The sequence below is a fragment of the Delphinapterus leucas genome, chromosome 2, assembly GCF_059928025.1.
Source record: "Delphinapterus leucas isolate spDelLeu-1000000601 "Yukka" chromosome 2, BTC_Dleu_Yukka2, whole genome shotgun sequence".
Lineage (NCBI taxonomy): Eukaryota > Metazoa > Chordata > Mammalia > Artiodactyla > Monodontidae > Delphinapterus > Delphinapterus leucas.
In genome coordinates, this window is record NC_143130.1 from 95,622,814 (window position 1) to 95,646,527 (window position 23,714).

The following is a 23,714-nucleotide window of genomic DNA, read 5'->3' on the forward strand; positions in this document are numbered from 1 at the left end:
ATTAATTGATAATTGTTAATTCTGGGTGATGGATAGATATATGAGAGTTCATTCTTTTTTTAGTGGCTGCATAACAGTCAGTAAGATGACTGAACCATAATTTATTTAACCATTTCATTTATTGATGGATGTATAGATTGTTTTAAGTTTTTATCTATAACAAATAATAATCACCTGTAATATATAACCTGAAGTATAATTTGGTGGATCAACCTGCATGTATGTACCATATTAATAATTCTTTTCCCCATACCCTTGCCAGCTTTGTTTTTATCTTCTCAGATTTTGTTAATTGATACCTTAGATTTATGTTTTAAAAGATTTAAAATTTAAAAAGCATTACTAATATCATAAATACACTTTAATTGATTTCCTTTCAAAAACTTTTATGATGGCAGAATTTGTTCACAAATAAAGTTCCAGTATTACCTTAGGTATATATTTGGCAGTCAAAATACTGATTTTTGAAGGAAAAAATTATTGAAATGCTAATAAAAGTTATTAGGTACATGACCTCATGGGATTATAAAATTCATTGCCCTAGATTATCAGTCATTTTACATTTGCTGAGGATGTAGAGAACAATAAAATAAATTCCACTAACATTAAAAAATAATAAAAAAGTTAAGTACCAATTAATGCTGTGGGAAAACCTCATTTTTAAAGAGGATATGAAGTATTAAAGGCTCCTGACTTTTCCGTAATTTTTCAATTCTTGTATTACTTGATTACTATTTAATATTTTATTTTAAATGGTATTTAAGTCACTTAAGAATTTATTACTTTTTCAGAAGTGAATTAACTGTCTTTAGTTGAGGTAATGGTATTAGTGGTATTAATCCCAAACATACACTATAAAATTTTGGGTATAGAAAGATTAGGATGTTTAAAATTCCCTTGTGATATAGGAGCCAGTTTCCATTCTTTGGGAGGTGGAACTGCAGCATCCTAGCCTGCTCTTCTGGTCAGATTGCTTGTTTGAAACCTATGCAATGAGGAATCTTCTGGGTAGAGCAGCACTGTGCAGTGGAAAAAGAACACTTTCTAGTCAAACAGACTTAGATTTGAAGAACAGTTTTACCTTAACAGGTCAGAATTATTTAAAGTCTCTGAGCCTCAGTTTCCTCATCTGTAAAACAGGAATAACAACTTCTATTTAGGGTGCTAAGGACTAAATACAGTCATGAATGTAATACATCTGGCACAGGCTAGATAAATTCATTGCTTTTATCTACTGCTATAAGTAATCGAGTGTTTGTTTCATATCATTTTTATTTATAATAACAGTAATTAGCATTCATTGAGTACCTAGTGTGTGCCAGACAGTATTCTAAACACTACATGGATCTTGTTTAATCCTTACAAAACAGTGTAAGGTAGGTATTATGGGCCCCATTTTATAAGGAAACTGTGACACAGAAAAATTAAGTCGTTTGTATAGGAATATGTTAGGCAGTAATGAGGAATTACTTCCCTGTGTATATATCTTTTTTTTAAAGCTTTTTTTTTTTAAATTTTATTTATTTATTTTTTGTCTGTGTTGGGTCTTCATTTCTGTGCAAGGGCTTTCTCTAGTTGCAGCAAGCGGGGGCCACTCTTCATCGCGGTGCGCGGGCCTCTCACTGTTGCAGCCTCTCTTGTTGCGGAGCATAGGCTCCAGACGCGCAGGCTCAGTAGTCGTGGCTCACGGGCCCAGTTGCTCCGTGGCATGTGGGATCTTCCCAGACCAGGGGTTGAACCCGTGTCCCCTGCATCGGCAGGCAGACTCCCAACCACTGCGCCACCAGGGAAGCCCGTATATATCTTTTTTAAGTAATCAAGACTATATTTTGTTATAACATCAGTGACAAAGGAAACATGATGACTCAGAAACATATTATAGACGTAGAATAGACAAAGACAAATACTGTATGATATCACTTATATGTGGAATCTAAAAAATACAATAAACTAGTGAATAAAACCAAAAAGAAGCAGACTCACAGATATAGAGAACAAACTAGTGGTTACCAGTGGGGAGCGGGGAGAGGGGGTAGGGGCAGTATAGGGATAGGAGATTTTTAAAAAGGGTTATTATGGCATTATATGAAATCATGTGTGAAACTTTAGAAAATTGTGAAGTTCTGTAGAATTTAAAGAATCCTTCATTCAGAAAAAAAAAGTTAAAAAGAAACATAATATGTTAAAAAAAAAAACTTTGGTTATTCTTAAATTTCTCCGAAATGTTCATGTGTTATCTTAAGAGAATCTCTTCTCTTGAGTGAGAGGCTCATGATTCAGGTAAAATCCTTGCTATTTCAGTCAAACATTTTTTAATGGTAAATGAGCAATTCTCTACTCTTCTCTTATACATTTAATACAGTACTTGAAAGTGTTTATTTGGTTTCCACAGGGTCGGAATCTGGCGGATCTACGCCGAAGCCAGTCCCGGGGCACATTCACCATTAGCACTACTCTTCGGTTGGGTAGACAGATTCTGGAGTCTATTGAGAGCATCCATTCTGTGGGATTCTTGCACCGAGACATCAAACCGGTAGGGAGCCTTTTCCTCCAGATCACAGAATGAGTTTGCTTGGTACTCTTAATCTTATGATGGGACATAGTAAATTACAAATGTAGCTTTCTATATTAAATACAAGGTAGTATTTTAATTTCTGTGGCAAAGATGTAAACTTAAAGTACATGTAACTTGCCTTTTAACTTAAAAAAAATGATAATTACAAACTATAACTTATAATAAAGAGCTTTTCTCATACAATGAAAATGTTGCTCAGCAGTCAAATTAAAAATTATTAATGCTTCACTATTATTATTATATGTGTTAACATTGTCAGTTACTTAGCCTTACACCTAAATTAATAGTTATTCTTTGGATTTCTTTTTCCTGATATTGGTTAAAAATATATACATATGTTGCTTTTAGATGTTGGCATTGTGTTCTTTGAACTATTTCTCAAGTGACAAATTATACTTATAAGAAACCATCAATTATGAAGGAGCTTGATTTTTCTCCTGAGTGCTACAGTGCCAATATATAGTATTTTTTTCTATTCTGTCTTTTCTTAGAAATTGTCATTTCTGTAACTGTGAAATATGTCTTTATTTTCTCTTTCTTGGTTTTTGTATTACAAGGAGAAATGATCCATTTCTGGTATGCTGTATTTACTATAAATTTATCATATGTTGGTTGTTGCAGTTGAAAATTATTTCCATCTGTTGCTACATGATTTCTAAAATTAAACAGTTTACATGAAAATGCCAACTAAAATTAACATAGTTGAGTCAGACTTAATGTAACATAGATTTCTCCTGCTTTTATTTTTATGTCAAGTTAAACGTCATTATTTGAGAACCATGGTGATTGAAGAGTTTCCATTTTGATTAGAAAGCTCCCTAAGTAGAACAGTATTTTAAAATAAAACAGTATTTTAAAATAAAAGCTAACAATTCTATAACAATTTGACTTTTGACTTTAAAAAGAAAAATTCCCTTATATACCTGTCTTTGCAAGTTTGTGGTCATTTAATGTTACATTTATTTTTATTAAGGGAAGAATGCAGAGTGTATTTTCCTTAAGTCTGTTTTGAAATGTGTCCTTGAATTGTATTTTAATTTTTACATGTAGTGAAATTCAGGTTCATGATGCTTATAGGAAATTCATTTCAATTTCTGAACTATGTATTCTATTTTGCTCACTCCTAGTTCCTCCCATTTTAAAAAGTAAGTAGTGACTTAGACTAGAATTTCAAGGAACTTAGAGTACTGATTCCTGTTAAGTCAGTGTTGTGTTTTATGTAAATTTATAGTCACATAAATTTTTTGTTGCTCAAAGTTCACCTGATCCTAGGCATTAATAGAACCCACAGCAAAATTATGTATTAATATCCAGTAAACATCATTGACTAGAATAGTATATTTGGGACATGTGTATTATATAGAGTTTAAATAGAAGAATTAAAATAGAGGAAGGATAAGGTATAAGGACTAAGTATAATAATAATATATATATTTTCCTTCTTTATTTTTCTAGTCAAACTTTGCCATGGGTCGCTTTCCTAGTACATGTAGGAAATGTTACATGCTTGATTTTGGCTTGGCTCGACAATTTACCAATTCCTGTGGTGACGTCAGACCAGTAAGATTTTTCATGTTATTATTAAATATTTGAGAATTAACTTATTATTTATAGTGTTACGCTTTTTAAAGAAATGCTAATTGTGTATCAGAATGGATGTCATCCAAGAAGTAACATATAGATTTTATGATTATAGATGGTGTTAATTAATTTTATTATTGAGAGTTGTGGCTTTTAAAAACATGTACATTAGACGCAGATTTAGAGTGGTCTTATAAGAACACACATTACCACTTTAGCATCAAGGGTCTTTTTTGCAGTCTGAGTCTCTGTACATCCTGTACTTCTGTTTCAGTTACCGTATTTTTCATACCCAGAATGTCCATTTGGTTCTTTTTACAAATTTCTCTTTAGTGATATTCTCTATTTGATATGGCATTGTAATTACACTTTCCTTACTTCTTTAAGTAAGGAAAGCTTTCCTTTATTTCTTTGAACATATTTATAATGCCTACTTTGAAATCTTCTCCTGTTATATCCAACAGGAGAAGAATGTAGTCATTCTTATAGTCAGTTTCTGTTGCCTACTTTTTTTTTTTACATGTATGGGTCACACTTTCCTGTTTCTTTGCATGTCTTATATTTTTTTGTTGTTGGAAACTGGACATTTTAGATAATATATTATAGCAATTCTGGGTACTGGTCCTCCCTTCCAGGGCTTGTTAGTGTTATTTGCTTATTTATATGTTTAGTGACTGACTAGATTATTTTATCCTTCCCTCCCATCCCAGCACATAGTGTTAAGTCTCTCTCTCTCTTTTTTTTTAATAAATTTATTTATTTATTTGGCTGTGTTGGGTCTTCATTTCTGTGCGAGGGCTTTCTCTAGTTGCGGCGAGCGGGGGCCACTCTTCATCGCGGTGCACGGGCCTCTCACTGTCACGGCCTCTCTTGTTGCGGAGCACAGGCTCCAGACGTGCAGGCTCAGTAGCTGTGACTCACGGGCCCAGTTGCTCCACGGCACGTGGGATCCTCCCAGACCAGGCCTCGAACCCGCATCCCCTGCATTGGCAGGCAGACTCTCAATCACTGTGCCACCAGGGAAGCCCTGTTAAGTCTCTCTTGTTGCCCCTCAGGGAGGTGCAGCTTTAGGTCTGCCCATCGTCACCCTGGAATGACAGTGGTACTGGTAGGGCTCTCCTCCACACTTTTTCTGACCACATCCAGTTATTAAACCTGCTGATTGCTGGCTGATTGCTCTGTTGCTTAAAACAGTGCCCCAAGACGTACATTCCTTGACAGACTAATCCAATCAAATTGTGGCTCCTAAAATGGAATAGTTTGGGGGTTTTTTGGCCATGGCTGCAGGGTTAGTTCCCTGACCAGGAATTGAACCTGGGCCCTCAGCAGTGAGACCACAGAGTCCTAACCACTGGACTGGCAGGGAATTCCCTTCTGAGGTTATAGTTTGTTCTGACCCCAGACGGGTTCCCCCACCTGTCTTGTTCCCCTGGTTCTCACCTGGCTAGCCTGTGGTCTAGACTGTATCCTCAGATCCACAAATCCTCCCAATTCTCTGTACTGTAACCTCCACTATTAATGAGAGGGTCTTAAGTTTAATTAACTTCACTGTTGCAAATGAAATAAGTTCCTTTGGGAAGAGATTGGGAGATAAACTTTTTTACGGCGTTCTTCTGTCCGCAGACAAAATCTCTGACCGAGGGCTCTGGAGTTGGGGGTGAGGACTATGGCAGACTTCTCTCTGAGTGACATCCTCTCTTGGGAGCAGGGCCCTCTGGTTGAGATCGGGACAGTAGCCTGAGGTCTCTTGGCTTGACTCTCCTGGCATGGAACCACTGCTTCATGAGCCAGGAGAAGGGCTTTTGGGGCTCCAGTATTTTCAGCACATCATGCCCAAGGTAGAGCCTTCATTCCATGAGTGGAAGCTGGGTGCAAGAAAGGGGCTTCCACCTCTGTACCACGCTTGCCCATGACAGCCTCGTCAGCAACAGGCAGCTGGGAGAAGATGAGAAATGCTGAAGTCCTGCTCCTACACGAAGAAAGCCCTCTGGCTCGGAACTGGGGAAGGAAGGAGCCCTGTGTTCTCTGCTGCAGCATCCTGGAGTGGAGCCACCCCTGCTGATCTGGAAGAGAGGAAGGAGGGGGAGCGGTTTTGGTTCAAATACCATAGACTCTAGCTTTTCTTACTGACTTTTCATGAATATGAAATAGCTGTTTCATCATTTGTTGTTTGCTCGAAGGACCATTTCCAGAGGCTATGGTTATTTTTTTTAATTGTTTTTACCAGTTTTACTGGGGAGCAGGTCGTTAGAGCTCCTCATATTGTCATACTGGCAGTTGATCTCCCCCTACAGTTCTTTAATGTCTACTTTTTAAAAAATTTTATTTTTTAATTGAAGTATAGTTGATACAATGTTGTGTTATAATGTCTACTTTTATACTTTTTGTTTCAGCTTGGTACTGACTATGATTTTCATTTCTAGCAGATTAGTTGCACAGAAGTTGAAACACTGGTTTTGATGAGCTAATAACTATATAATAACAGACTGTATACAATAAATGTAAATTATATTTAAAATATAGGCACATGAAAATTTAAGCACCTAGAAATTATAAGGCAATCTTTTTGGTTCCAGTGAAGGTCTTGCATTAATAGATAGCAAGGCAGGTGATGAATTTGGGTCCAGTGCAGCTTATTAGGCTTGAATATATTTCTGGAGTCTCATTTCTATTCCAAGTATCTTTTTTTTTTAGTTTTTAGCATATTATGAGGTTAGTATTTATTCACTTATAAAACACTTATTAAATGAGCACAGATTATGTGTGGGGCATGGATCTAGGTGCTGGGACTGCAGCAGTGAACAGCAGACCAAAATGAGGTTCTTATGGAGGTTATATTTTAGTGGTGAAGACAGATAATACACAAATAAATACATAATTTTAGATTGTGATAAATTCTACAAAAAAAAACAGCGGAAAGCAGGGTATTGACATAGAGAGTGATGGGCAGTGAGGCTAGGAGACTATTTTAGAGGTATTAGTTAGAAAAGACTTCTCTAAGGAGGTATTGAGTTGAGAGTTGAATGAAGTATGAGAGCAGGCTGTGTGATTTTCTGGAAAGAGAGTGCTCCAGGCAAAGGGAGCAGCAAGTGCAGAGACTCTGAGGCAGAGTAAGTTTGGTATATTCAGGGAAAAGGGGGGAGGCCACTGTGGCTGTAGCATGGCATAGCATAGTGTGGTGGGTAAGTGGAGAGAGACGAGTTTAGGACGTTGGTAGGCCCCAGAATGTGAACGATTTTGCCAAGAGATGGATTTTATTCTAAGTGTGATAGGAAGCAGGGTTGTTGCATAATATGTTACATGCTCTGTCAATAAGCTAACTATAGAGTTATATACAGAAGTAGGTTATATTTAAAACGTAGCCACATGAGAATTTAAGTGCCTTGAAATTGTGGAAGACTATCTTCAGTTCTATCAGTGTTCTTGTATTAATTGGTATTTGGGCAGGTAAAGAAATTAGTTTCTATGTAGTGTATTGGATTTGAATATATTTCTGGAATCCCACTTCTATTCTGAATAGCAGTTTTTCAATTCTTAGGACTTTTTTTTTTTTTTATCACTCTGTGAAGAAGAGACTACTGAGAGCAAGAGTAGAATCAGAAAGACAAGTTAAAAGGCTAATGCCATGGTCCAGTGGTCATTGCTGGTGGCTGGGACTTAGGGCATTAGGGTGATACAATGAACATGTGGAAAATGCTTATATTTAGGATATGTTTTAAAGACGTATTTAACAGGACTTCCTTCTGGATTTGATACTGAAATGTGAAGGGAAAAGAAGAGTCAAGAATGACTTCTAAGTTTTTGTCCTGAAACCATGATAGAGATGAAGGCTGAAGTGTGGGAAAACGGAAGTTTTATGAGGGAAAAACAGAAGTTCTCTCTTTTTTTTTTTAAAAGCTCAGTTGTTTTTTTTTTTAATTTTTAAAATTTTAAAATTTTTGGCTGCATTGGGTCTTCGTTGCTGCGCACAGGCTTTCTCTAATTGCGGTAAGCGCGGGCCACACTTCGTTGTGGTACACGGGCTTCTCGTTGCGGTACACGGGCTTCTCATTGCGGTGGCTTCTCTTGTTGCGGAGCACAGGCTCTAGGCATGTGGGCTTCAGTAGTTGTGGCTGGAGGGCCCTAGAGTGCAGGCTCAGTAGTTGTGGCGCATAGCCTTAGTTGCTCTGCAGCATGTGGGATCCTTCCAGACCAGGGATCGAACTCGTGTCCCCTGCAATGACAGGCGGATTCTTAACCACTGCACCACCAGGGAAGTCCCCGGAAGTTCTGTTTTCTAAAAGTTAAGTTTAAAATGCCTCTTAGATTCTAGATGGAAATAATAAGTTGACTTGATATAGTAATCTGTAGCTCAAAGGAGATTATCAGGGATGGAGATAATATAAATTTAAGAATCATTTGCTCCCAGTGTTTAAAAATAAATGGTAATTTAAAAAAATGGAACTAGCTTAGATCAGCTAGGGAAAAGGTATAGCTAGAAAAGAAGAGAGATATGAGTCTGAGCCATTGAGACACTTTAGCAACTCGATAATGAATAGAAAAGAACTATGAATTAGCAAAGAACAGTGGGGAGGAGGATTGGCCAGTGAGGTAGGAGAAAAATCAGGAGAGTGTGGTATCTTGAGAGCCAAGTGAAGAAAGTGCTTCAAATATGTGGGGTGCTACTGATGCTACTGATAGGTCAAGGAAGGTAGGAGTACTGAGAACTGATCATCTGGATTTGGCAAGATGGAAGTGACTGGTGAGTTTTATAAAAGTGATTCTGTAGAGCAATGAAAACTTAATTGGAGTAGGTTAAAGAAAGTGTTGGGGAGAGGATGTGGAGAAAGGGAATATAAGTAAAACAAGGAAGTAGTTGTAAGGGAAGTAAAATCCTTCCCTCCTTCCCTAGTTTATTTTTTTTTAACGTCAGCTATTGTAGCATGCTCGTGTTCTAATACTAGTAGTGCTCCAGGAGACATGAAAAAAATTGATGATGTAGGACAGAGCAGGAACAATCACAGGAGCCAAGTTCTTGCAAGCTGTTAGGGGAAGGAATCCTGGCACAATGCTCCATTATTAGAGCAAGAACACTTCTTCCACTGTAACTGAGAAAAGGTAGAATAAATGGACACAGATACAGGTAGGCATTTAGATTTGGTGGTGGAAGTTGAAGTTCTCTCATGGCTTTTATTTTCTCAGTGAAGAAAGAGACAAGGCCTTTTGCTGAGAGTGCAAAATGGTGTTGGAGGTTGAGGAGAGAAGAGCACGTGTGAAATAGTTATCATGGAAGGGGAGAGAGCAAACTGACTGGGAAAATATAATAGATTGCTGGGCTGTGCTGAAAGCTCATTTGAGTATGATGGTAATTTAAGGTAAGATTGTCAGTACAATCCTTTTTCTCCATATACTTTTACTGCTTGTTTACAGGTACAGTTTCGTCTATGAATTGAGTTTAACCGGGGTTGGGGTCAGGTTAGCACTATGGAAGAAAGAGGGAATATCATTGTGGTCGAGTGTACCCCAGGCTGTGTAAGGAGTTAAGCTTTCCCTTTATTTATGTGTTAATAGCTAGTTCCTTTTAGAGTTTTTATGCCAGTAGGATTTCATAATTTTCTTTAAAACTCTTAAATCTCAAGTAAAATTACTTTCTTACTTTTTGGATCATAATTATGATTGAAATCATTTTCTTATATTGTTCCACTAATATAAAATCAAAAGTTGCCTGGGTAGATTTATTTTATATAGTACAATTTTGTTTATTTATTGCTTTTAAGAAACTTGAATTGAGTTGCTTGGATTCTCTAGGTATGCCATCATGTTATCTGCAAAAACCAATATTTCCTTTTTTTTTTTTTTTTTGCCTTGCTATGTGTATTCTAGAAGAGTGTAAAAAACATATATAAAAATTTTAAGGAAGAATGTCAAAACATCCATGGCCTCCATCTAGGTTAAGAAATAGTTCATTACCACCTTAGAAGTGTTCTGTGGGTCGATCACTTCCTGATCACACCCCTTTTCCTTCTTCGAGCTCCTTCAATGGAGCTTACCGCGAAGATGGAAGTGTCTGTATGTGTACTGTCTTATATGGTAGCCACTGGCTACATGTGGCTATTGAGCACTTGAATTGTGGCCAGAGCAAGTGAGGAACTGAATTTTAAATTTCATTTAGTTTTAAGTTGCTATTATAGTGGCCATTGCAGCCATAACCTACATTCTATATTTTGCATTAACCAGTCCCTTACTTTGCTTTCTTCTTTCTTCTATAGGCCCGAGGGTACTTGTTTTGGAGTATGGAGCAGATTCAGGGAGCTGTTGTAAAATAGTACAGTTATCATGTACCCTTCACCTAGCTTCCCCCCGATGATGACATCTTACATAATCATAATACGTTGTCAAAACTAAGAAACTGTTATTGGTATACTATTATTAACTCAAGTACAAACCTGAGTCAGATTTCACTATTTTTTACATACACTTTTCCTTTCAGGGGAGGGGTGGTATATGAAATTTTATCACACATGTAGATTCATATAACCAACAGCCCAATCAGGATATAAAACTATTCCATCACCACAGAGAAACTCCCTCAAAACATAAATGTGTATTTATTTTTCCAAACTTATGATATAGGATTGTCAGTCAGAATGCATTACAAAGGGAATGATGGATCCTATCTGTTACACTAGCGATACTAGCAAGTTGTTTATGTGGTTGGTTTTGAGAGCCTCTACTGTTTTTTGTTTGTTTGTTTTTTATGAATTTATTTATTAACTTATTTTTGGCTGTGTTGGGTCTTCGTTGCTGCGTGCGGGCTTTCTCTAGTTGCGGTGAATGGGGGCTACTCTTTGTTGCGGTGCACGGGCTTCTCATTGTGGTGGTTTCTCTTGTTGCGGAGCACGGGCTCTAGGCGTGGAGGCGTCAGTAGTTGTGGCACGTGGGAGAGCCTCTACTGTCTATAACCTTTAAGATGTATTAGTTGTATCAAATAGGGATGTGAGATAAAAAGGACTTGTGGGCTTCCCTGGTGGTGCAGTGGTTGAGAGTCCGCCTGCCGATGCAGGGGACACGGGTTCGTGCCCAGGTCCGGGAAGATCCCACATGCCGCGGAGAGGTTGGGCCCGTGAGCCATGGCCGCTGAGCCTGCGCGTCCAGAGCCTGTGCTCCGCAATGGGAGAGGCCACAACAGTGAGAGGCCTGCGTACCGCAAAAAAAAAAAAAAAAAAAAGGAGTAGTGTGTGTCTCTGTATATATATTTGCAGTACTTTGGTCCATACGGTTTTGGAGTTGAACTTCTGTTTACTTAGTGATTTGAATCTGCATGTTCATGTTTTCCCTCCTGGTTTAGAGGATGCCTCAGTTTCTTTAGCCCTTGAGCTGGCATCTTACATTGGCCCTTTGTGTCTAAGCTCTTGGAATGCCATGTTTTCTCTTGCTGCTTCCTTCTTAACCATTCAGCTGAAACTTCCAGTGCCTAGGGCTATAGTGTCCTACTTAAGAAAAAATTTTAAATGTTACCATTCCAGAATTTCGTCTATTTTCTTATTTCCATTGAGGGTTTTATTACATAGTTCTTTATTACATAGTTATTATAAAATATTGGCTCTATTCCCTGCGCTATATAATACTTCCTTTTAGCTTATTTATTTTATATATAGTAATTTGTATCTCTTAATCACCTACCCCTGTCTTGCCCCCTCCCCATTTTTCTCCTCAGTGGTAACCACAGTTTATTCTCTTTGTCTGTAAGTCTGTTTCAGTTTTTTGTTTTTTTTTTTTTTTTTGCGGTACGCGGGCCTCTCACTGTTGTGGCCTCTCCCGTTGCGGAGCACAGGCTCCGGACGCGCAAGCTCAGAGGCCATGGCTCACGGGCCTAGCCGCTCCACAGCATGTGGGATCTTCCCGGACCTGGGCACGAACCCGTGTCCCCTGCATCGGCAGGTGGACTCTCAACCACTGCGCCACCAGGGAAGCCCCGTTTCAGTTTTTTTATATTCATTTGTTTGTTTCATTTTTTAGATTCCACGTATAAGTGATAACATACAGTATTTGTCGTTCTCTATATGATTTATTTCACTAAGCATAATACCCTTCAGGTTCATCATGTTGTTGCAAGTGGTAAAATTTTATTCTTTTTAAGGCTGAGTAATATTCCAGTGTGTGTGTGTGTGTGTGTGTGTGTGTGTGTGTGTGTGTGTGTGTGACATCTTCCTTATCTATTCATAAGTTGATGGACACTTAGAGTGCTTCTGTATCTTGGCTATTGTAAATAATGCTGCTATGAACATTGAGGTGCATGTATCTTTTAGAATTAGTGTTTTCATTTTCTTTGGATATATACCCAGGAGTGGAATTTCTAGATCATATTGTCTATGAGCTATTTTTAGTTTTTTTTGGAATCTCCAGACTATTTTTCATAGTGGCTGCATCAATTTACATTCCCACTAACAGTGTGTGAGGGTTCTCTTTCTTCCCTGTCCTCACCAACATTTATTATATGTGTTCTTTTTGATGATAGCCATTCTAACAGGTGTGGTTTTGATTTGGATTTCCCTGATGATTAGCAGTGTTGAGTGTCTTTTCATGTGCTTCTTGGCCATCTATATGTCTTCTCTGGAAAAATATCTATTCAGGTTTTCTGCCTAATTTTTTTTTTTTTTTTTTTTGCGTTATGCGGGTCTCTCACTGTTGTGGCCTCTCCCATTGCGGAGCACAGGCTCCGGACGTGCAGGCTCAGTGGCCATGGCTCACGGGCCTAGCCGCTCCGCGGCATGTGGGATCTTCCTGGACCAGGGCGTGAACCCGTGTCCCCTGCATCGGCAGGCGGACTCTCAACCACTGCGCCACCAGGGAAGCCCTCTGCCTAATTTTTAATCGGGTTTTTTTTTTGATACTTAGTTGAATGAGCTGTTTATATATTTTGGATATTAACCCCTATTGGTCATATCATCTGTGGATATTTTCTCCCATTCAGTAGGTTGTCTTTTCATTTTTTCAGTGGTTTCCTTTGCTGTGCAAAAGCTTTTAAGTTTAATTAGGTCCAATTTGTTTACTTTTGCTTTTGTTTCCTTTGCCTGACAGATGTAAGAAATTGCTACGATATATGTCAGTGTCTGCCTATGTTTTCTTCTAAGTAATTTATGATTTCTGGTCTTATATTTAAGTCTTTAATCCATATTGAGTTTATTTTTATATATGGTGTGAGACAATGTTCTAATTTCATTCTTTTACATGTAGCTGTCCAGTTTTCCCAGACCACTTATTGAAGAGACTATCTTTTCTCCATTTATATTCTTGCCTCCTTTGTCATAGATTAATTGACTGTAATTGTGTGGGTTTATTTCTGTTCGATTGATCTATGTGTTGGATTGATCTATGTGTCTATTTTTTGTGCCAGTACCATGCTGTTTTGATTACTGTAGCTTTGTAGTATAGTCTTAAGTCAGGGAATACGATACCTTCAGCTTTGTTCTTTTTCCTCAAGATTGCTTTGGCTTCTAGGTATTTATTTTAATAAAACATGCTCTTAGGATACTAACCACTCTCACTTTTTACTTTCTTTTTCTTTAAAGATGTTTTTAAACATAAGTTTTGGAAATATATTCATGTGGTACAAAAATAAAAGAATTAAAAATTCATCAAAAGTAAACACTTCTGCATTTTGAAAACACACTGTTAAGCAAATGAAAAGTCAAATCACAGACTGGAATAAAATATTTGCAAAACACACATCTTACAGAGGACTTTATATCCAGAATCTATAAGCAATTCTCAAAACTCAATAATAAACAAACCTATAAAAATAAGCAAAAGATTTGGATAGGCATTTCATTAAAGAATAGATACTACAGATGGCAAATAAGTACATGAACAAATTCTGAACATCTTTAGTTATTAGCGAAATGCAAATTAAAACCACAGTGAGATACCATTACACAGTAATTAGAATAGTTAAACCTAAAACACTAGACAATTCTAAGTTCTAAGGAGGGACAGAAATCAGAGGTTGCCAGCCAGAAACTGGGAGTCAAGGGGATTGACTATAAAGGGCATTAAGGGAACTCTTGGGGTAATAGTACCCAATAATTTAAGTTTATGAATATGTGAATTACATGTGCAGGGAGAGGTACAAGTTGCCACCATCTTTGAATTGAGTTTGAATGATATAGCCAAGACACAAAGATGTTGGCATCTTATTTTACTTAGACCTCATGGTCTTAATATACTTATTTGTAACCAGAGCCTGAATATTAATGTATATACTATGATGCTTGTCATGAAAGCTTTTATGTTTTCTAATGTACAGAGTTTATTTGTCATAAATCCTACTTTATTTTAAAATGGTAGGAAAAAATGGGATTCATCGATAACTAAAATGGGACTCATTGATAACTAATATGTTTTAAACATATGATTTAGAGATATTCTTTCTAATTTTTATAATTTCACAATTATTAAAAATGTTAGAAATTTAACTAGTGTTTTCTTCACAATCATACACGTTTCTCCCTTCTACTTCATGGGCTTAAGTGTGCTGAATCTTATGCTATTTAAAGCTCAGTTACTATTCTTTGCTTGGTTTTGTAGCCTCGAGCTGTGGCAGGCTTTCGAGGGACAGTTCGTTACGCATCAATCAATGCTCATCGGAACAGGGTAGGTATCTGAACTAGAGTCATGGCTGTATAAGCATGCTGATGCTTGAATCAGATTGATTTCTTTACATTAGAGTACAGAGGTGTGGAAAGTGCTTGGGAGCAGAAGGAAAGGTGTTAGAAATACTAATGCATGGTATGATGCATAGTGGATAGATAATAGATGTGTGCAGCTGCATAGAAAATAAAATTTAATTTGGCAGAAAATATAATGGCTAATTATATATATGTCTATGGAGAACCTTGTGTCCTTAATTAGATATAAGTATTAAATTTACTATAGAATTTTGAAGAAAGAAAATATCTGTGTTCTATTTCAAGAAGTTATTTGGGAATTCATACTATCAATAACTAATGAAGGAGGTCATTTTATCTGTAATATACATCTAATCTGTGATATCCCCTCTCCGTCACACTTGTTTTCATGAAGATCTAAAATATAGGAACTTAAAATTTTTTTTTCATCTTAGTACATTATACCTCTCCTCTTGGGTTAAATTAAAAAAATTTCTCTCTCTTTTTTTAACTTTGATCCTTTTGTTTTGCTCTAAAATTTTTTTCCTCATCCTGAACCTTAGTTATGAATAGGAAAGGTGGGTACTTTATGGATTCTCAACTGTTGAACTTGTTTGGACAGAGTTGAGAAATATAACAAGTGATTCCTTGATTAAATAAATAGAAATCTTTTCTTGGTCTTTTGTTACCTTATTCTTGTTCTGTGAAGCCAAAACTGCTTTAATAAAAACTTGACCAGGACTTCCCTGGTGGCACAGTGGTTAAGAATCCTACTGCCAATGCAGGGGCCATGGGTTTGAGCCCTGGTCTGGGAAGATCCCACATGCCGCGGAGCAACTAAGCCTGTGTGCCACAACTACTGGGCCCATGTGCCACAACTACTGAAACCCACGTGCCTAGAGCCTGTGCTCCGCAACAGGAGAAGCCACTGCAGTGAGAAGCCTGCGCACCTAAACAAAGAGTAGCCGCCGCTCACCGCAACTAGAGAAAGCCCACACACAGCAACGAAGACCCAGCGCAGCCAAAAATAAATAAATTAAAAAAATAATAATAACTTGACCAATGCTAAATGTAATAGGAAGAGAATGCTGTGGTTTTATATGCTATGCTTCAGTTAATTTGGTTTCTTAGGATGTGATTATAAATTGAAAATAGGAAAAGTATTTTTATCAGTGTGTAGCACTCTGCTGAGCATTTTAACTCATTTGGTTTGATTCAGTGTTGTTTTATTTTATGGTATTTAGTTAATTATTCTACCTTGAAAAGAGGTACGCATCCTCCAGATAGATTCTTGCGAAAGTTTAGAAGTACTATGCTTTCTAATTAATTCTATTAAAGAATATGTCCACATTGGAATCGGACATTCTTTTTGAGATAAGCATAAACATTTTCAGAGATCATAATAGCTATATAAACATTTTCAAAATAGCTGCTAGAAAGAGATTATATATATATATATATTTTTTTTTTTTTAATTTGAAGAGTAGAGATTTCTTCTAAAAGCCTTTCCAGCATAGAGTACTCTATCAGTTGCTCTGTTAACCTGCTTATTATTCTTGGTAGAGAAATTTGATAGTGTATAGCAGTGGTTCTTACCCTTCATTTCTGCTCCCAACACACCTGAGGAGTAGAATGCTTTACACAGTAACACAGCTTCACAACAGTGATTGTCAGTGTATGTGGTGACACAGGAGTACAGCTAGTGGAACCTTGAGAGTGTCTTGTCTAATTTAAAAAGAATTCCCAGGTAATTCTAAAATATACTTCTTTCTTCCATACTCTGCGACCATGATTGGATAATTTCTAAACTTAATACACTGCATTTCTATTTTTTGGGTACCTAAATCTTAAACTTTTTTTTTTTAAGTAAAAGCAAGTTTATTTAGAGAATCTTAAACTTTTAATGTAAATAATTCCCAAACAATACAAGGACTTTTCAAAATACTTGATGAACTCTGTTTACTTCATCTCATTGTTTTCCTTCATTTTAATCCTTTGTTAATATTTGTTTTATGTCAATACTTTGAAGAAATTATTTTATTTTCTTCTGGTCCTATGGTTGCTACTGAGATCTTTGTCCATGTATTGTTGTTACTTTGTATTTAATTTGTCCTTTTTTTCTTGACTACTTTTGATATCTTCTCTGTCTTTGGTGTCCTGCATGTGCCTTGGTGCGGATTTCTTTATATTTACTTTGTTTTGAGATTTGTTTTGCTTCCTGAACATTCACATCTTCCATCTATTCTGGAAGATTCTCAGACATTGCTTGTTTAAATGTTGCCTCTTTTCCTTTCTCTCTGTACCTTTATTTTCATATCTCCAAATTGATGCATATTAAACTTTCTTGTTACGTCTTCCATGCCTTTTAAGTTCACTCTCAGGTTTTCTCTTTTGGTCTCTTTTTTGCATTCTAGATAATTTCTTCAAATCTGTCTTCCAGTTCATTAATTCTTTTTTTCTGGTGTGCTTGATCAGCTTTTAACCTTGTCCATTGAGTGTGGGTTTTTGTTGTTGGTGGTGGTGGTGGTGGTGTATTGGCCATGCCACGCAGCTTGTGGGATCTCAGTTCCCCGACCGGGGATTGAACCCAGGCCCTTGGCAGTGAAAGCACCTAACCTCTGGACTGCCAGGGAATTCCCTAACCATTCAGTTTCTAATTACATATTTGTGCTTTTTATTTCTAAATGTTCTTTTTAGTCCTTTTATAAATCTAATTGGTCTTTTTATTTGGGGGGAGAGAATATGCTTCCTTTCTTGTGACTTTGATTCTATTTTTTAAACATTTTAAATATCTTATTTCATATTCTATATCTTATAATTCCATTCTGAAATTCTTGGATATCTAATTCTGCTCTTTATAGTTTTTCTTGCCGTTAGTTTATGGTAGCTTGCTTTCTAATATATTTTATAATTTCAAGTAATGAACTTATATTTGGTGGGGCTTTATTATCTCTAGGAATTCAATGAGGTCTGAATTTAACGGTATCTTGAGAGGATTTTCATTTGCATCTGTCATTACTGTAGGACAGGATCACCCAGAAAACACTTAATTTCTGGGCCTGGTTTCCTGGACCACACAAACAATATAAATTTAAACCCCAGATCTGAGTGAGGGGTAGTCCTATGGTAACAGATTCTCAGGGCAAATTTTTTTTAACCACTCACTTTATCTTTTTGATAGTGGTCAAATTTTACAGAAAAAATTATTGTAGTATATATAACATACGTACCAAATACTGCACTAAACATAGTCCTTTGAGGGTCCTAGCTATATGTTGGGGGCAGATGTGGGGAAGTTACAAATCCTGTCTTGTGTAGGCTCAATGCTTTTACACCTGTCCCCTTCATGATTGATAAAATCCATGTTGGTAAACCTATGACAAATGCCCCCAAAATAGCCAAAGCCAGAGCTTCAGTATTAGGTTGCTTCTCATGTTTCCAGCTTTCTTTTAATTTTGGCTCTTAAGATTTCCTTTGCTTTTTTTTTTTTTTTTTTTTAATTATTGTAGTAAAAAACACATAACAGGGCTTCCCTGGTGGCGCAGGCGTTGAGAGTCCGCCTGCTGATGCAGGGGACACGGGTTCGTGCCCCAGTCCGGGAAGATCCCACGTGCCGCGGAGCGGCTGGGCCCGTGAGCCATGGCCGCTGAGCCTGCGCGTCCCGAGCCTGTGCTCCACAACGGGAGAGGCCACAACAGTGAGAGGCCCGCGTACCGCAAAACAAAACAAAACAGAAACACCCACATAACATTAAATTTACCACCTTAACCATTTTTAGGTATACAATTCAGTAGTGTTAAGTGTATTCATATTATTGTGCAACAGATTTCTAGAACTTTTTCATTTTGCAACACTGAAACTCTGCACCCACTAAACACTAATTCCCCTTTCCCCTTTCCTCAAAGCCCTTGGCAACCACCTTCCTTTACTAATTAGTGAACTCATTTATTAATTAATGGGCTCTTAATTATTTCCAGCATTTCTGGGTTTTGGGATGTTCTTTGTATCAAAAGTTTTTCAGTATATCTGTTGTGTCATGTAGATTGCTGTATAGCTATACAGGTACATAGATATACCTACCAGATAGTTTTATAGGAAAATGAAACACAAAAGTTAGGCCTTAGACAATGTAATGTACTCACAAGGAGTGGTAATGTAATGTGACTGAATTCTCTTTTGCTTATGAAGGAAATGGGAAGACATGATGACCTTTGGTCCTTATTCTACATGTTGGTGGAATTTGTGGTTGGTCAGCTGCCTTGGAGAAAAATAAAGGACAAGGTAATTTTGGAAATGGAAATGTTAGGACTTCCCTGGTGGTTCAGTGGTTAAGACTCCATGCTCCCGGGGCTTCCCTGGTGGCGCAGTGGTTGAGAGTCCGCCTGCCGATGCAGGGGACGTGGGTTCGTGCCCTGGTCCAGGAAGATCCCACATGCCGCGGAGCGGCTAGGCCTGTGAGCCGTGGCCGCTGAGCCTGAGCGTCCGGAGCCTGTGCTCCGCAACGGGATAGGCCACAACAGTGAGAGGCCTGCGTACCGCAAAAAAACAAAAACAAAAACAGAGACTCCATGCTCCCAATTCAGGGGGCCCGGGTTCGATCCCTGGTCAGGGAACTAGATCCCACATGCCACAGCTAAGAGCCTGCATGCTGCAACTAAAGATCCCGCATTCCACAACTAAGACCCGGCACAGCCAAATAAATAAATAAATAAATATTTTAAAAAAAACAAAGCCTTTAAAAAAGAAATGGAAATGTTAGTTTTGGTAGGGGAAGAAGTAAAAATTTCTGGGTAGGCGTTTTTGTTGAGATTATACTTATGCATAAGAATTAAAAGTTATAAACATTTTCACTGTATCCCAATATGTATATTTTTCTTTCTATGTGCTGATATTAGAGATGTAATTAATGTTATGACTTTTTTTATGTACATGGAGAATAGATACAAATTTAAGTACAATTGTCATTTCTGATTTGACTTCTAGCCCTCCCTCTTAGGTTTTATTTTTACTAGTTCTCTTTTTTTCTTTTTTATAAGTCAATTAGGCTTTTAGTTTTTAATTGTCACATATTGTTCAATTTGAAAACTATAAATGCATGTGTTGATAAAGAAAAGTAGACCAGATTTAAGGTCAGCTCTTTCTTTTGGGGAGCTATGTGTTCACTGATGCAGAACTGTGTTACCCCTTTGGTTCTGCACTACAGTCCTCTCCCCCTGCCGCCTTAAAGCAGTGTGCATTAAGCTGTTAGCTATTAGTAAGAGCTCAGTTCTTGCTTTATGCTTAATTATCCACTGTCTCATTCTGTAGTACATACCCTTGAGACTGTTACTGAGAGGCTCTTAATGTGTAGCTGCCAAGAGAAATTGAGTTCGTTTCCTTTTCTCTTTACTTCCCAGGAACAAGTGGGCTCTATTAAGGAGAGGTATGACCACAGGCTTATGTTGAAACATCTCCCTCCAGAATTCAGCATCTTTCTGGACCACATCTCCTCTTTGGATTATTTTACAAAACCAGACTACCAGGTAATCATCTTTGTGAGTTCTGTGGGTTAATTCTTCTCTCTCATTTAGTCTGTCTTCACTCATTGTACTGTTGAGGGTGCTGTAAATGAGTATGGGAAGTCCCTAGAATAATACTATTTTAATACATCCTGAGAAATGTGGTTAAATTGACTGATGATGACAGGGTCCACGTCCGCACGTGAGCGCACGTGTGTGTGTTTCCTCCCTTCTGGACGAACGTACTTCATTAGAGTTTTAGGTTTGTTCATCATGTAACATTTTAACTGTTCCTGCTGTGGTTCTTCTGGTGTATAGAATTGCTGATAGTTCAAATTATGAAAATCCTATAGCTAATTTATTGACCAGAAGGAAATGTCCAACTAGGTAATGTGTCTGTCGAGGGCTTGAGGGCTGCATATTGTATGTTAATATGCTGTGGGACAGCAGTCAGTGAAGATTACTGGCTCCGTTTTGTCTGTGGTGAGTGAAACATTTCCTCAGAGCATCAGTTAATAAGGCCTTACAAGGGTGACTAGGATTACCACAAATTGCATCCCTAACCCCAACCAGCTAGATTTCAGAAGATTCTGTTGCTCTCAGGGGGAACTTCGTCAGAGCTTAATGCGAGATAATCACTACCACTGAAAATATAAATGCAAGGCACACATTGATTAGTAATAATAAAATATATATTAGTGTATCATTTTTATCTACAAAGGACAACATATAGGCTTTACTGCCTGTTAATGAAAGTTTCATATTCTAAAGTGTTGTCAGTGTCAAAAGACTAAAAGATTGTCTACAGCACAGTGAACTTTTTTGCATATAATAACTAGTTCTTTGTGAAAATGCAGCTTTTGTATAATATATACAGAATATAAAGCAGAGAGGCAACATACAGCCTTGGGTCCTTAGAGACCTTAAGTAGGTGAGCCTGTGTTATTCTTTTCTATATGGCTATTTGAGTTATAAACTGTATAGGCTAACAAATGGAGGAAATACATTGTATATGAGTCACTTTGGAATACGTTCTCATTTATATTTTATATGGGTTTTCTAAAATGCAGGAGTTCATGTTACTTGCAATAAAATATGAAATTTTACTTGTAAGGCTAGATTCAGGAGGAGCTAGGAATTGTTACAACTTTCTCATCTTGGGTGCTAATAATTTTTTGATTGACAAAGTTTGCATGTGAATATTAAAGCTTACATAGCAAAAAAAATTTTAATTACATTCTCTGCTTAGTTATGCCCACAGTCTAAAGAAGACTAATGTTCACCAGCTAAAGTTTGAAACTTAGACCCATAATTAATTTAATTTAAATTAACAAAGTATTGTTCTCAGGTTTTTCAGTTGAACATTCTCTAAGGGGAATCTCTGTGTTTCTGTCACCTGATAACAAAACAAAATATAGTAATTTCCCTATTTTAGGAAGAGAGAGAGCAGGCATAACATTTTCATTGTTTCACAGATTCTATAAATAATCTGCTTCTTTTTTGCTCTCTGATTTTCCATAAGCAGTGAGTGGGAGCAGAGGACAGGTAGATGGGAGCAGGATAATTGGGAAAAAGATGTTGGCGTAAGTGACGCGTGTATTCTGATGACTAGTATCAATGTGATGTCAGGTTCCAAAAAGATCTGACCTTTGCAGTTTCTGTCTCTTGCTTTCCTCACAATGCTCTGCTGCAGTCTTCATTTTGAGAAAAATTACTCTACGTTGTTTGTTTTAATTTTTATTTTATTTATTTATGTGGTTGCGCCGGGTCTTAGTTGTGGCATGTGGGCTCCTTAGTTGCGGCATGTGAACTCTTAGTTGTGGCATTCATGTGGGATCTAGTTCCCTGACCAGGGATCAAACCTGGACCCTCTGCATTGGGAGCGCATCTTAACCACTGCGCCACCAGGGAAGTCCCCTCTACTTTGAATCTGAATGTTCTTGTGAACTGATGGTTAATTTTACAGTTTGGAATTCTGAATATGACTTTAATTACTGTTCTTTTGGAATTTTAAATTCTTTATGGAACAACCAGTGTAGTTAACAACAACAACAAACCTCCTCCAACAGCAAGCATACCAGTACTTAGTGTGACTGCTTCCCTAGTGTTATCAAAGGTCAAATAACAGTATGTCTCCAACTTTATATATTCTGAGACAAGACCAGAGTAAATATATTTTATAATCAAAGTGTTAAATGATGCTGTTTTCCAAAGCCACTTTCACTGTGAATGTCTGTGTTTGTGAATCCTTAAACATCATAGTTTCTTGCCAGAGAACATTATCTTAACAAGTTGCATATGGCCAGCACATTACCAGTAACCTGCTAGTGCTCACTCTGACAGCATGTGCAGACCTAGAGAGGAGAGCTGTTTGCTCTCTACTGGGAATCTTTTATGCATGTCTCAGGTTGAATAAAGGCTGACACTTGCTTTTGGAAAGCTTTATGGTGTTTTGGGAAATTACACCCAAATTTACACTTAGTATTTATGTATGTCTGTCTTACCTCCTGGCTTTTAAATCCTGGGGGTACAGACATGTCTTATTTTGTTTTTTTTATTCCATACTACCCTGGCACTGTGCCTGGCACCTAAATTTTCAACAAATGTTAGGAAGATTGAATTGCATCTTTCTTTGCCTAATAATGTCCTACTCAGGAAATATAAGAAAAATCAGCTCTCTTGAGTGCATAAATGCTGTTTTCTGTCTGTTAAACTAAAGGTGAAGATGTTAGAATTGAAGCAGATATCTTATTATGAGTACAGTCAGCCCCCAATATCTGCAGGGGATTGGTCCCAGGACCCTGGGGATCATGGGTTCTCAAGTCCCTTATATAAAACGACAGAATATTTGTATATAACTTATGCACATTATCTCGTATACTTTAAGTAATCTCTACATTACTTATAATACCTAATATAGTGTAAATGCTACGTAAATAGTTGCTCGTAAGTTTTGCTTTTTGGAACTTCCTGGATTTTTTAATATTTTTGATCTAGTTGGTTGAATCCTCAGATATAGAACCTGTGGATTGTTTTTGTTATTAGATTTTGAAAGAGTATATCAGCTATAAGAGACGAGTGCTGGGCCATGAATCTTCTCTGGTGATAAAATTGTATAGAGCTATACACACAGAAGTACATGTAAAACTGGTGAAATTTGATAAACTGTCTGGGTTGTAGCAATGTCATTTTCCTGTTTTTGACATTGTACTCTAGTTATTTAAGATGTTACTGTGGAGGCAAACTGGGTAAAGGAGACTTCTTTGCACTATTTTTACAATTTCCTATGAATCTATAATTATTTCAAATTAAAAGTTAAAAAAAAGTACTGGGTCAACATTTTCAGAAATGTAGATAGTGATCAAAACAGTCGATCTTATGGTTGCCGCCTTATAATTTAAATAAATCCTCTTG

General features: G+C 37.3%; 1 protein-coding gene across 3 annotated transcripts in view; it reads left to right on the top strand.

The window, feature by feature from the left end:
* Window positions 1-23,714, top strand: part of TTBK2 (tau tubulin kinase 2) — a 145,662-nt gene that overhangs the window by 71,815 nt on the left and 50,133 nt on the right. For all 3 annotated transcript variants that reach the window (XM_089907330.1, XM_022587320.2, XM_089907329.1), the window contains 5 exons: window positions 2,393-2,533; window positions 4,031-4,135; window positions 14,723-14,788; window positions 18,991-19,083; window positions 20,199-20,324. In XM_089907330.1, coding sequence (XP_089763456.1) covers window positions 2,393-2,533; window positions 4,031-4,135; window positions 14,723-14,788; window positions 18,991-19,083; window positions 20,199-20,324 — 531 coding nt within the window. The remainder of the gene's footprint in view (window positions 1-2,392; window positions 2,534-4,030; window positions 4,136-14,722; window positions 14,789-18,990; window positions 19,084-20,198; window positions 20,325-23,714) is intronic.